Source organism: Anser anser (assembly GCF_964211835.1).
Source record: "Anser anser genome assembly, chromosome: 16".
NCBI classification, from domain to species: Eukaryota; Metazoa; Chordata; class Aves; order Anseriformes; family Anatidae; genus Anser; species Anser anser.
Window position 1 is genome coordinate 8,505,581 of NC_139737.1, and position 12,911 is coordinate 8,518,491.

The following is a 12,911-nucleotide window of genomic DNA, read 5'->3' on the forward strand; positions in this document are numbered from 1 at the left end:
GAGAAGTGGTGGTAAATGCTGTTTGTACTTCACATCTTTCTCTCCATTAGTGAGAGGAAACTGATGAAGCTTTAACTGAGTCCTGAAACCTTACTATATAAAATATGAATCATTAGAGTTGATGTTGATGGATGTGGTCTAATATTGCAGGAACTTCATTTACACCCTGAGGCAACTGTTGGAAGATAAAATATCGTCCCTTGGATTTGTAAAACCAGTTACTTTCCTTTTACTGCCGCCATCCCACTAACAGTTGATTCATGTATGTTTTTGCTGGCATCCCACTAATGAAGTTAATTCCTATATATTTCTGCTTTCCTCAGAATTTTGCTACTGTATTATGATAGTTTTTTTTCAAGGAAAGAATATAAAAAGCACTGTAATAACTTATTGCACACTCACATTTTTATTCCGATAAAGGACTATTAAGTTCTAGCCCTAAAAAAGAAGAGGGGGGGAAAAAAAAAACAACGAAACAACAACAACAAAAAACAGTAAATGTCTTATTAGGATTTAGATTTAAAACAAATAATGAAATTAAGTGTTTTTGCAGAGTTTAGAATTTATCAGAGCTTAAAGAGAGAAACCATAAAGTGAATTAGAGTGTTCCCAGTTCTACAGGGAATGCCATATGATCTGAATCATGCCAAAACTGAGTAGCTAACTAATTGACTAAAGTAACCTACAGAAAACAACTGTATCAAATAGCGATAGGAAGTCCAAATTTTAAGTAGATACAGATTAAGTCCATTTGGTGCAGGAGCGACTTGAGTTTTTAGAACAGAATATGTTTTATGTGCCTCCTTCTTTATAGCTATAGCAAATAACTCTTTTCTGTTAACCATCTGGATACCATTCCATGAAGCTCTAACATGCTTAAATCTAAAAGTGACAAAGCTCTCCTAAAAGGAAAGCGAAGTCTTTCTTGCAACCAGCCCTGGCTACTCCTGTACTGAGCAGTTAACAGGCAAAGGTAAAGAGTAGGCTGATGAATGCTGCAGCCATTGAGCATCTTGAAGGATCTGTTTTTGTTAACAGTAAGAAAAATGAAGTGCATCAAAGCAAATGTGAGAAGTACAACTGTCTGACATGAGGTTCTTTTGGCTGCTCAGTGACTGTGTCTTATGTTGTATTTACCAGGTGACTTTTTCTTTCCTTTTTCAACATAAGAGGAAAAAGTTACCTAAGTCTGATCTGTATTAAAAGCAAAATTGGAAGGAGATGTTGTCAGCAGAAATAGTTCAAGGCATTGTGAGAACTCCAAAGGGATAACCCATGCATGTAAGCAACTCTATGGGAGCCAGCTGGCACCAAGTGCTTCACACCTTGCAAAATAGTTCCTGTTCTGGAAAAAGTAACAGTTATGTTAAGAAATTGTCTAGTATGCTAAAAGGTGGTATTCACTTCTGTTTGCTAATACACCGAATGACATCTGCCCTATCTTAAGAGTATTTCTACGAGCTTTGTTCTGTAGCCCAAGTGTTTCATGTTGCAGTTCTTTGACTTTGTAAGATGGAGTTGGTTGAAGACTTACTCCTCGGTGACTGTAAGATAAGACTTGCTGAACAAATGAACTGTTTTTCTACCTAACAGAAAACGTTCCAGAAGGCCAAACAAAAAATAGAGAAAATTTAAAAGGAACTTTGTGTGTTGGGCTGTGTTTTAAAACTTGCTGTTCTCCTCCTACATCCCTCCTTTCTTCTTGCCTTCAGTAATTGTTCCAGCTCTGCTGCTTTTTACCTCACATTTCCAGAATAAAGCTTATCTTTCACTTTAAACTATTTTAAATGAAGGAAAACAACAAAAAAAAAGTCTGAATTCAGTGTGCGTGTGCACTTGTATCTACATTATGCGCCAATGTTAACTTTCTTGAATTGCAGTGTAGCATCCTCCTCCTGGAGCAGTGACAAGGATTCGGGAGATTCTTAATGTACATCATCTTTGAATGTTGGGTAGCAATATTGAACATCTGCAGGCACTCACTTTATACTTAAGTTCCTCTTCTTACAGGTGCTCTTGTACATCTGTCTCCTGATCCTCTATGAGTGTCCTATTATAGGACAAATATTTACCTATGGAAACAATCCTTTCTCATCTGTTGACCCACGTCCATCTATATGGCCATTTGAATCTCTAGAGAGTAAAGCAAGAGAAGTCTCCTCTAGAGATGGAAGTTGCTTTTTAACATGCTACTGAAAAAGTCTTTGAGAATGTGTTATAATAAATGTACCAGAAGAATATAACACTTGAGGTTTTCTTTCTCTCCAGTGAATACTTGGAAGCACATCAGGCTGAGTTGGATTATCTCTCTGGTCGGCACAAAGATACAAAAAGGAACTCCAGATTGGTATGTTGCTCTTAATACCTAAATGACTTTTAAAAGGCTGGCACAAAACTAGATGGTATCTCTCTCACTTCCGGGACTCCCAGGGGTTTTACAGTTAAAACACTGAGGTAAGATCCAGCAAAGCAGCACACTCTAGAATTTACCAAGCAAGTTAGGTCTAGATGTGAGAAATGAAGTTAGAATTTCCCCTTTTCAACATCTGACTATGATGTTTAGATCGTGTTTCTTTTCTTACTCAGGTAGTATCTCCTTGTGTCTGTTCAGTGATCAGTGTTCGTACCTGAGTCTGTATGGTGAGAAGCAGAAAGACCAGGCTTTGTTTCAGTAGTTGGTGAATGTGTCCTAGGAACTTAAATTCTGCAGTGTTCATAATTCCCTAGAACTGTCAGCAACAGTGCTAATGAAAAGACAACTCTCAAATCCAACTTTGCCTTTCATTTGGAAAGTAATAGCTAGACAAAAAAAGTCCCATGCACCATGACCAATGAACATCCAAGTCCTTATTATAGCTGATGATGAAAGAATTTGTCTCATTTCAAGCATCCATTGAGGTGTTGGAAATGCTAAACCAGCCACGTACAGAAAAAGAGACTAATTCTAAAGTTTTTTTTGTATGTCTGCTTGTAGTAAACAATACATCTTAATTTAGTGTCACTAAACGCATAGTGGGTTTTGCAATAAATGTCAAAATATTGTTATTATACATGCTCTCCTGTTCAGCCTGTGCTTTTTTTCTTTCAGGCCTTCTACTATGACCTGGATAAGGTAAGATTTGTGAAGATGAGATGAAATGTTGTAGGTGAAGGGGAAAAAAAAATGTGGTGCTTACTGTGTTACTTAAAGGCATGTTTAGGAAATACTGAAATAACTAACCAAGTCCCCCTTCTCTCTCCCCTCTTCAAAAGCAAATTCGCTCTGTGGAGAGATACATTAGAAAATTGGAGTTCCACATAAGCAAGGTAAGGGGAGTTTATAAGTTGTATATGTAAGGCTTACATTGCTATGTAAGCAAACTCTCTGAATAGAAAATACTTTAACTATAATTTGTCTGAAGGGGAGTAATACTGGGCACTTTCTGAAAGCTGTAACCACTCTGTTACTGAAGGAGGGGATTTTTATTTATTTATTTTCTTGAATGGTTCTATTCAGGCTGAGTGTTTGGCACAGCCCAACCTGAGCTTCCCTGTGAAACCAATTTGCGTACTCTGCCAGTTTGTTTGGAAAATAAATAAATAACTCTGCTTTCGGAAGTTTTACGCATTATCCCCTGCCCCCTTTCCCACAAGGGGCCTAGATGGGCTGTTCTTTATCGTGTGTGTCTGCTATCTGCTTCCAAAGGAAATAAATCTCTCCTCTGATATGGGTAAAGGTGTAGGTGTGTTAATGTATATTGAGGGAATTAGCTTCCTGCTCCCTGAGTAATTTTTCCCCAAACAGAGTGTTACTCTACTCCCTGTCTTCCAATCTAATAATCACAGAGTGAGTTATTTATCGATATCCCCTCCTTCTTTTGCAGAAATATCTACAAACTGTGGCACTCTGATCAGTCTGTAAAATGCAGGAGTTGCACTGTGGTGCAATACCAAGATAATTGGTTTTGATTGTGGGTCGTTTGAGTGTGGTTTTTTTTCTCCACCTCCATTAAAGACTGACAATGTTCCTTCCCAGAACTTATTAAATTATGTCAGGGTAATTCTTGTTAATTCTTTTCCTCACCTCAAAATCTTAAAGGTGGAAGAACTCTATGAAGCTTACTGTATCCAGTGCAGACTACGTGATGGGGCCACTAACATGAAACATGCCTTTGCCTTGTCTCCTTCCACCAAAGCCTCCAGGGAGAGCCTAGTGGAGCTCTACAAGAACTTTCAGGGATGCACAGAGGTAGGGAATACTGCTCATGTGTAGTGATGACCTGACTGTTTCTTAGCAAAAAATGTACCAGAACTTGCTGTTGGCTTTTTATTTTTGGTGGGGGGTTAAAAACAAAACTGAAATACAGGTACATAATGCAAATTGAAGCTTGTGAGATAAATACCTTACAGGTAAAGCTCTTGAGTTCTGCGTGTTTCATTCTTTTTTTTTTTGTCCCCTACTTAACTTGGCTTCTTGCATTTGTGAAGACAACTGAAAAATTCATTTAATTTCTGCTTTAATACTGGAGTGAATTATGGCTTCCACTGCAAGTAATGTGATGAGAATTAAATACACCAAAGTAAGCCATGCTATTTTTGTAGAACAAGCAGTGGAAGGTAACTGAAGGTGAATTGCTTAAGCAGTTCCATTCTACTGTGGAGAGGCATCACAATTTTCTAGCTTAAAAGTGGTATGAATGGTCTTTCCATTGGCCTCTGCTAGTGTAAGTGTTGTAGTCTATCAATTAAAGTATATAAAAAACAGCCAAAGTTCTTTAAAGATAAGAAAATGGTATGTATGGGAAGGGTAGCTATTCTTTGCTGCTTTTCAGTCCTAGTCACTGTTCAGTCTTCCTTCTAGGACATGTGCTTTATAGAAGGGGCATTGGAGGTCCATTTAGGAGAGTTTCACTTGAAGATGAAAGGTATGTTCTTCATATGTTTTCTTCGAGATTTATCAGATGAATAAATAGGTTCTCAATAAATCAGATTTCTACATAGGAAACCCAAAATTAATGTTGGCTGCTTCCACTGTTTTTCTGGATCAGACCCTGAACAGAATTCTGGCAAACTTGTTTGCTTCAGTGCTGTAAAGTAGATCTGCAATGGTATTTTATACTCTAGTACAAAAACTGACAGGTTTTCTTTCTTTGTCTCAATTGAAGTTTTTCTAAAGAGGTTTGGGCTATAAGGATAGCTTCTGCATGGAGCTGAGCACAAAGGGGTGTTTACCAGATCATCTCTTGTTTGTTGTAAGCTGAAGCTTTGTGGGACATTGTAAAACTGTTCAAATACTAGGAGTTTTTCTTTTCTTTTCAGGCTTGGTGGGCTTCGCACGGCTCTGCCCAGGGGACCAATATGAGGTGCAGTATACAGTGATTCATTTTGCCCTTTATTTTACTGCTATGAGTTTGCAGTAGAGGAACCAGAGTGCAAGGGTGCAACATGTAGAAGGCGAACGGGTAAACAGGCTATGATAAAACCAAGCACTGCTCTGATGAGGACAGTGCTCTGGCATGTTCACTGGTTGCTCTGGCCTCTGAGACTTAAGAGAGAAAGATTTAAGTGTTAGGAGAGGTTTTAAAAGATGGCAGTGATTGTCTATAAAAACCAACCTAGCAGGTCTTTATCTTCAAAGTTGCCCTAGAATCAAGTAACAGTTGCTGCCTGTTTCTTGGAAGACTGCCCTTGGCATGATTTGAATGCATCTCAGTATATTATAGGTTTGCTCCCCTACTTGTAGTGATTCCAAATCAATTCCAATGAGCCTTGTATTTCAGTACCTCTGCACCAGATAGACATAGTTTTACAAGTCTTCTGGAATGGATGGGACGTGTAGTTAGATGTTGATTTAAGGTGTTAAATCTGACAGCCTGAACCTTGCCTCTAGCCTTCTACTTTATCCAAGTTCCTAAATGCATAGTGATCAAAGGAACAGCTTTGCTTCCGCAGTACTGGAGCAGAGTGAGGCTTGTGGGCCAAAGAGTGTTCTGGGTTATGTTGACCCACTATCCTTCTCGTTGTGGTTTCCAGGTTTTTGTGCGACTGGGACGCCAAAAATGGCGGTTGAAAGGCAAGATTGAGACTGATGACAGCCAAACATGGGACGAAGAAGAAAAGATTTTTATACCTAATCTCCACGAGCAGTTTGAAATCAAGGTGTGGTGTATAATGGTTGGATTGGAATCAGTGTGTTAACAGGTCTTCTGTCATATTGCTTACTTGTTAGCCTACCATGCATTTGTCAAAACTCTTATGTAGCTTTATTTTCCTAGGCATGTAAAAATAGCAGTTAATCAACGTGCTGTGTATTGAACAGAATTCTACTTCTGTTCTTCCTTACCAGGGCTAGGAGCACGGTGTACTGTAGTGGTGCATTTGCTTTCTGATGTTCTGGAGTCTGGTCTATGTGTTTTTAAAAAAAAAATAAAATAAAATAAAAAATAAATCAATATCCAGGATACTGTAGGGTAAAGTTTAGATGTGGAGATACAAAGATATGTATGTACGTATTACTTGTATTACCCATGTGGAATACTAAGTTCCTGGGGTTCTGCTGTCTATTGAAAAAGAAAAATGGGCATATGGAAAATATATCACTGCACAAATGCATTTTGAATGTGTAGTTCAAACATCCCCATATGTGGGTGTGCTACAGATTCTTCTGTCGTGTTTGCATTAAGTGGTGCTCCATGTCTCCAATAAGCTAATGGCATTTATTTATATGTCAGTACGAAGTGTACTTTAAGTAGTAGTATTGGGTTCCTAAAGACAGATAAAGTACCTCAAAAGAGGCCATATATTTAACAGTAAGGGACCAGTGGTAGTGGTCTGTGATACAAAGGTGATATTATGTGGGTATTCCTTGGAGGAAGCTTGTATTTGTGGACTCTTATGCAGCTGGCACTGGTTCTGGTACGTACCTAGCAGGTGGAGTTAATCCTTAAATAGCAATTCCAGTGTAGTCTGGCATCTTTCATGGGCTGGACTCTGCACTGTGACTCCTGTCAACCTAAAAGGAGCTGAGATCGAAGTCTGTGCTGGACCCTATTCTATTAGGAAACTGTGCCAGTGCATGGTTTTGAGTTCTGGCAGTGATCTTAAAGCAGTCATTGCAATATTCCCCTCCTATCTGGCAGCAAGAAGTGGGTTACATAGGTGGGACTTCTTGGCATCTTGCCAGCACAGCCTTTAGAAATGTGCTTATAACATGTTTTTGGGTGCCACTGTACAATAAAGATCAGGTGAGAGGCTAATTGAGAGGCCTTTTTCCTGTAATAGTTGTAAAAATGTGTATTAATTTCTGTGACAATGAATCACTTTGTTTCATAAGAGCTAATGCAAAGTTTTACTTTTTCTGTCAGCTTATGAAAGTCTACTGACTAATGTTCTCCACACCATTCTTTTTCTAATTTGTACTTAATCTTTACACAGAACAAATTCATAGTAGGTTTAAAAAAATAAAAACTTGAAAAGTGCCAAAGAACTTTCTGAGAGGAGCCTAGGAGCACAGCTTTTGCTAACATTTAAAGGAGATGCAGGCATGGAACTAATTCCTGAAATGGACTTTTGGTACTTGTGCCGGAATTCTGTATTGCCTGATGCTTTATGTACTTGTTTTGGAACAACTTGATGCAGAATAGATGTATGTTTTCAATAGCAAAGATTTATAGCAAATGTATAATTTAGTTTGTTTTATTTAAGTACCTGAATAAACCAAGTGCCAAGCTGAAAAAACTGCAGGCCTGCATCTGCATTGATAATGAACTCGGAGCTGCCTGCAGAGCTAGAAGGAAGAACTGATGCTTATGTTCAGATCTTGCTCCACAGCTTAGCTCAGAACAGTTAGAAGGGTCACAGCAGATGGCGACAGCTGCACTTCTAGATTCTTCCCGCAGCTTAGACCTGAAATATTCCAGTGTAGGTAGCCTAATATACTTGCTTGTGTTATTCAGATATATTTTATGACAGTGTTCTTGTAATAAGATGCCCGCTAGACTCTGTACTATCAATGACTACTAGAGCTAGAATTTCCAAATTTCAGACTAAGTTCATTCTTAATCACAGTCCTTCAAACTGTGTTATTAGAAGTGCTGTACAGCTCTGTCTCTTTCCACCACTCAGGAATCTCCTCTTCTGTGTTAGCAGTCCATGGCATATTCCTTGTGGGATTATTGGCTCACAGCAGTTTAGGATCCAAGACTTGAGTACTGGGGTTTTGAATTTGTTGTGGTCCTCTGAGCAGATCTGAGCCTGGAACATTTGCCTTTCCATATACATGACTCTTAGGATTGTCTGCTAAGATAAAAATGGATATATTTGTCTCCACAGGTGACAGAACTGCGAGGACTGGCCACTATTCTAGTTGGAGTCGTGACATGTGACAGCATAAACTTCTTTACAACCAAGCCTCAGGCAATCATTGTGGATATAACTGAGCTGGGCACTATCAAGTTGCAACTGGAGGTCCTCTGGAAGTAAGTACAGCTTAAAATGAAAAAAAAAAGGGGGGGGTGAGCCAGAAAAAGTGAAATAAATTAAAGATTCTTAAGTATGTCACTTAGCAGCATTCAGCATCATAGTCCTCTTTCTATTTGCAGAGCAGGTGCAGGATAGATAGAAGCCTCGCGCTTCCTTACAGCAACTCCAGCTGCTGGGCCTGATCTCTGAATCTGTGGGACCAGCCCTCTGGAATGGGAGCACAGGGTGGAAGGGGCAGAACCTATTTCTGTGACCCTTCAGTTCTTTCTACTGTCGTTACCACAGCCATGGCTAGCCACAAGAGCTGATTGTAAGCTTTTGCTTAGTTTACAGCTTTTCGAAATGAGCATTCAACTCTAGCTCCAGTCAATGTATGTACATAAACAATAATCTTAAAGATTATGAAATGAAATTACAAATAGCAGCTTCTAGGCACAATGGGGAAAAAAAAATACCTGGAATCTAGGACGATTGCTATTACCAGGCCACAAGTCATTAAAAAAATGAAGCTACCCTGAAGACTTAGCACCTTCATATTTGCACTACGATCACAGCTGTTGATATAAGGCCTGTTTGTGCACAGCAGAGAAGCTTGGTTACAGATGCACGTTTAAAACAGTTGGTTATTTTCATGGTGCCTGTGACTTGTTAAATAGTTTTATACTTGTTTGCACTAGTTATTGTAGTTGATTACTGATGTTATTAAAAACAAATTCTCACTTTTGTGGATGCTGCACTGAAACTTCTTCCTCACTCTAGACATACCACTATAGATTTTTCAGGTTGTACTGTTACTTCTGCTTTGTTTTCTTATTTGGGTGTACCACTGCAGTCTTGCTAGGCTTTATCTTCTGTGCTCACTCTAGTTGGTTATGTCTGAGTAGGTGTATGATGAGCCTAAATTAGTCCTTTCCCAACAGCAGTATCTGATATGTATTAATTTGTAGCTCTGTTGTCTACAGATCATGTGATAACTCTCTGAACTTATTAAGATTTTTTAATAGTAAGAAAATGAGTGACCTGCTTTCCTGAGAATCTCTGAAGAAGTGAGGAAAATGATTTTACAGCTCATTAACTACTGCTTTTTCTTGGGTTTGTGAGGGTTTTATGTGTGTGAATACCCTGATATAACCTTGCCTGTAGGATGGTGTTGTGTTTTCTTTTTTTCCTACCTTCCTAACATGGAAAGCAGCTATATAATTCGGTAAACTTAACAACAGATCAGATTGGTACTGGGGAAAGCTTCTCAGCTTCTTGGGAAGCAAAGGCAGCAGCTTAATGCTTGGGACTGTCAGTGCACATTGAGCATCTTGTCTGTAACAAATCAAAACTACTTAGCTTTTTTCCATCACTACTGTGCAGGGATTAAACTTAGTTGTTTTAGTGAAATGCCTAATTAAATAGTGGGGCATCCTCACTTGTACTTCTGTATGTGGCTTACTGTGGTGCTCAGTTCTTCCCAGCCCACCATGTCAAAGGAGCTTTTAAACATGTCATCAAAAATTGGCCTTTCCATAAGGCCCTTATTATGGATCTAGACTCTCTCCAGGAAAAGCAGAAAACAAGCAATGTTTAGATTAGGAAGGGCACCATGTAATGGCTTGCAGGCCAGACTCACTTATGACTCAGCCTTAAACAGCGCTTCTCTGACCTAGGTGGCTTCTCATTTTCTTAATCACCAAAAATTAAAAATAAAAAGTTTGTATGTGTTTAATGTGTGGTCTGCCAAATAGATCTTACCAAAACAGAAACATTTCCGTGCCCTTAGGATAAAATAACCAAATGTATTTTATAGTCAGGCTTGAAAATCAAGTCTTAATACCCTATTTCTACTTTTAATTACCTTTGGAAGCATAGTTTGACTTGAACCTTGACTTAATTGTTGACATAATTAAACCTTGACATAATTTGACTTAGTCTTTTAAGCTACAAACAGAAAAACTGCCACATGAAGGTTTTCTGTTGCAATTCCTATTCGAGTGCTGAGAAACAGTTTTTGGGTTTTCTTTCTGGGAGAGGGGAAAGAAGAGCTTTATTGATCAGCATACTATTTTCTGCATGCCTTTTGTGTATACTGTGGTTCTTGAAAACCTGTTCTGTTGAACTGCAAATACAATTGGGCTGAAACACAAGGCTTAGCAACAGTATCTGAAATTTGTTTTCAAACACACACACTGCTCCAAGTCAATGAGAAACAAACTCACAGAGTTCTATGTGCACCTGTTGTTTATGGCAACTTTTTTCCTCCTGAGATCTAACATTGGGTATCAGTATATGTTTTGGTGAGGTGCTGCAGCTGCTCTGAGGCTTCTGAAGCCTCTGTTACTTATTTGAGAAGCTGAGCCGCTAATTAGTTGGGTAACAAAGCCTTATTCCAGAAGCTTGCTGTGATCATGCATTGTATGTCCTGTGAAGCTTCTTACTCGTGGCAAAGCACATACATAATCTCATTTGAATCTGAAAGCAGACACGTTCATGTTACAATTACTGAAAAGTGTGTGGAGTGAGGATGTTGCAAGCTGCATGATATCTATTTTTTAATGTAGAAACAGGTTTTAAAATTAAAGACCTTCTAAAGACCAGTTAAACTTTTGGGTTTTGACATTTGCATGTTTTAAAATTGGGGAAGGAAGTAGAGAAAGGGGGTATGGGGTCTATATGGGCTCTTAGATACCCCTAGCAAAGTCAGATGCCTTTATTTATTTGTCACTTCTTCCCACTCACCCCACAACACACACATACACCTCCAAAACTCCCACTGGCTTTAATCTGGATGTAAAAATCATCAAAAGCCCTCTACGCAGCTTTAGGGCAGGAGGGACTACAGGCAGAATACTGTTTGCAGAAGTGCATTTCTTATAAGGGAAGTCTTTTCTCCCTATGATTTCAAGCCTAACATCTCTAGAAGTCTCCTTTGTGGAGTAAAGGCGACATGCTTTAATGAACTCTAGGTATAAAATTTGTTTTTGCCCTTATGGAAAGTGCATGTTGAGTGATGGCACACTTTTGTGATGGAGATTGAGTTCACTTCTCTTTTGTGCTAACCCACATAAATGGCACTCTAACAGGTTTACTTCATACTTGCTTTTGCTGAGTTTACTTGCTTGGCTTGTCACTGTCAATAACTGGCATGAATACATGTGTTACAAATTTTTGTCTCCCAAGAGAACTGTATGGGGAAAAGCCCTTCCCATTCTGGGGTATTGTATGGTTTCTCAGATGATAGCCGAAGTCTCCAAAGCTAGTGGTACTTGTGACTGAATTTTCTAGAAGAGTGTAACTTAAATTATGTTGATACTTGCTTGTTGCAGCAGCATGCTGGTCAGACTGCAGCTTTTGATTGGCAAAGATGGACCCTCCTATGGCACTGGGGATAACCATCACCCAGCTTTTAGAGCTGGCAACAGCTGAGCTGGGAGCAGGACTAGCAGTGATGCACTTTTTTGGTAGTTAATCCCCACTTGGAATTTCTCTGTGTATGAGAAGATTTCAACTGCGTATCTCTGCTGTGTTTCAGTTTTGTGAAAGGTGTCGGGATCCTACCAAGCAGAATCTCCAGAGCACTTCTGCACAGAAGGCAGGCTGGCAGACTCTTCCTCTTTGACAGCCTGTTTGTTTACAGGAATGAGAAGTGGCATGGTGATAATTCAGGGTGTTTCTATTTTCAAAGATAAAGCACTCTAAAACAGCTGCTTTTTCTTTAAGAACAACTAAACAAACCTATCAGCCATGCCCAAATGTCCCTGAAAGGCAAGCTTTCACTACGGACCTGCTTTGTGAGAAATCCAAGTGTAGATCACTCTTCCACTTCTAAATGTATATTTTCTTTAACTAGGCCACTAGTCTTCTGGCCTCTAATAAAAGTTCCTTCAGCTCCTTTATAGATTATGCCATGAGGAGCATGAATGAGCTTGGGCCTGTTGCAGAATTGCTTTGCTGGCCGGTTTGGCAGGAGACTTGGTTTCTTTTGCCAACCTAAACAGCAGTCTGAATTCTCTCTCATGAAGGACAAAAATAAAGCCTGTATTCTCTTCTCAAAACTTCAGTTAGCGCCCTGTTCTGGGATCTAAGGGTACCAGCCAGCCACAACCACTCTTGTAATTTCTGCCTGCTTTGAGCATGAGCTGGCCTGGCTCACAAGGGTTCCTGGAGGAGGACAGAAAACCTGAAGGGAGAATAAAAAAAGGAAAGTCTGTGTTTTTTTTTTTTTTCTTCTGGAGGGAGGGAGCACAAGGGGGATACATCCTTGCTGACAGTCCTCCTATAGACAAAAACTTCTATGAATAGATACTTTCTCACACAGGTGTGTTTAGGCAATAGTCCATTGCTATACTGCTGTGCTTTGGATCCAGATGATGTTTCATAGCTTAGTCCAATAACAAGCTGTGCTAACCTTGACGTTGGTGCTCGTTATGCCACAATGAACAGCAGAAACCAAACTCTGATCACCC

General features: G+C 39.4%; 1 protein-coding gene across 6 annotated transcripts in view; it reads left to right on the forward strand.

Annotated features, from left to right (window-relative positions):
* RIPOR3 (RIPOR family member 3) overlaps positions 1–12,911 on the forward strand; it is a 58,619-nt gene that overhangs the window by 34,385 nt on the left and 11,323 nt on the right. For all 6 annotated transcript variants that reach the window (XM_083801401.1, XM_083801400.1, XM_083801402.1 and 3 more), the window contains 8 exons: positions 2,269–2,347; positions 3,089–3,112; positions 3,253–3,306; positions 4,079–4,228; positions 4,841–4,904; positions 5,299–5,342; positions 6,013–6,138; positions 8,311–8,456. In XM_083801401.1, coding sequence (XP_083657527.1) covers positions 2,269–2,347; positions 3,089–3,112; positions 3,253–3,306; positions 4,079–4,228; positions 4,841–4,904; positions 5,299–5,342; positions 6,013–6,138; positions 8,311–8,456 — 687 coding nt within the window. The remainder of the gene's footprint in view (positions 1–2,268; positions 2,348–3,088; positions 3,113–3,252; positions 3,307–4,078; positions 4,229–4,840; positions 4,905–5,298; positions 5,343–6,012; positions 6,139–8,310; positions 8,457–12,911) is intronic.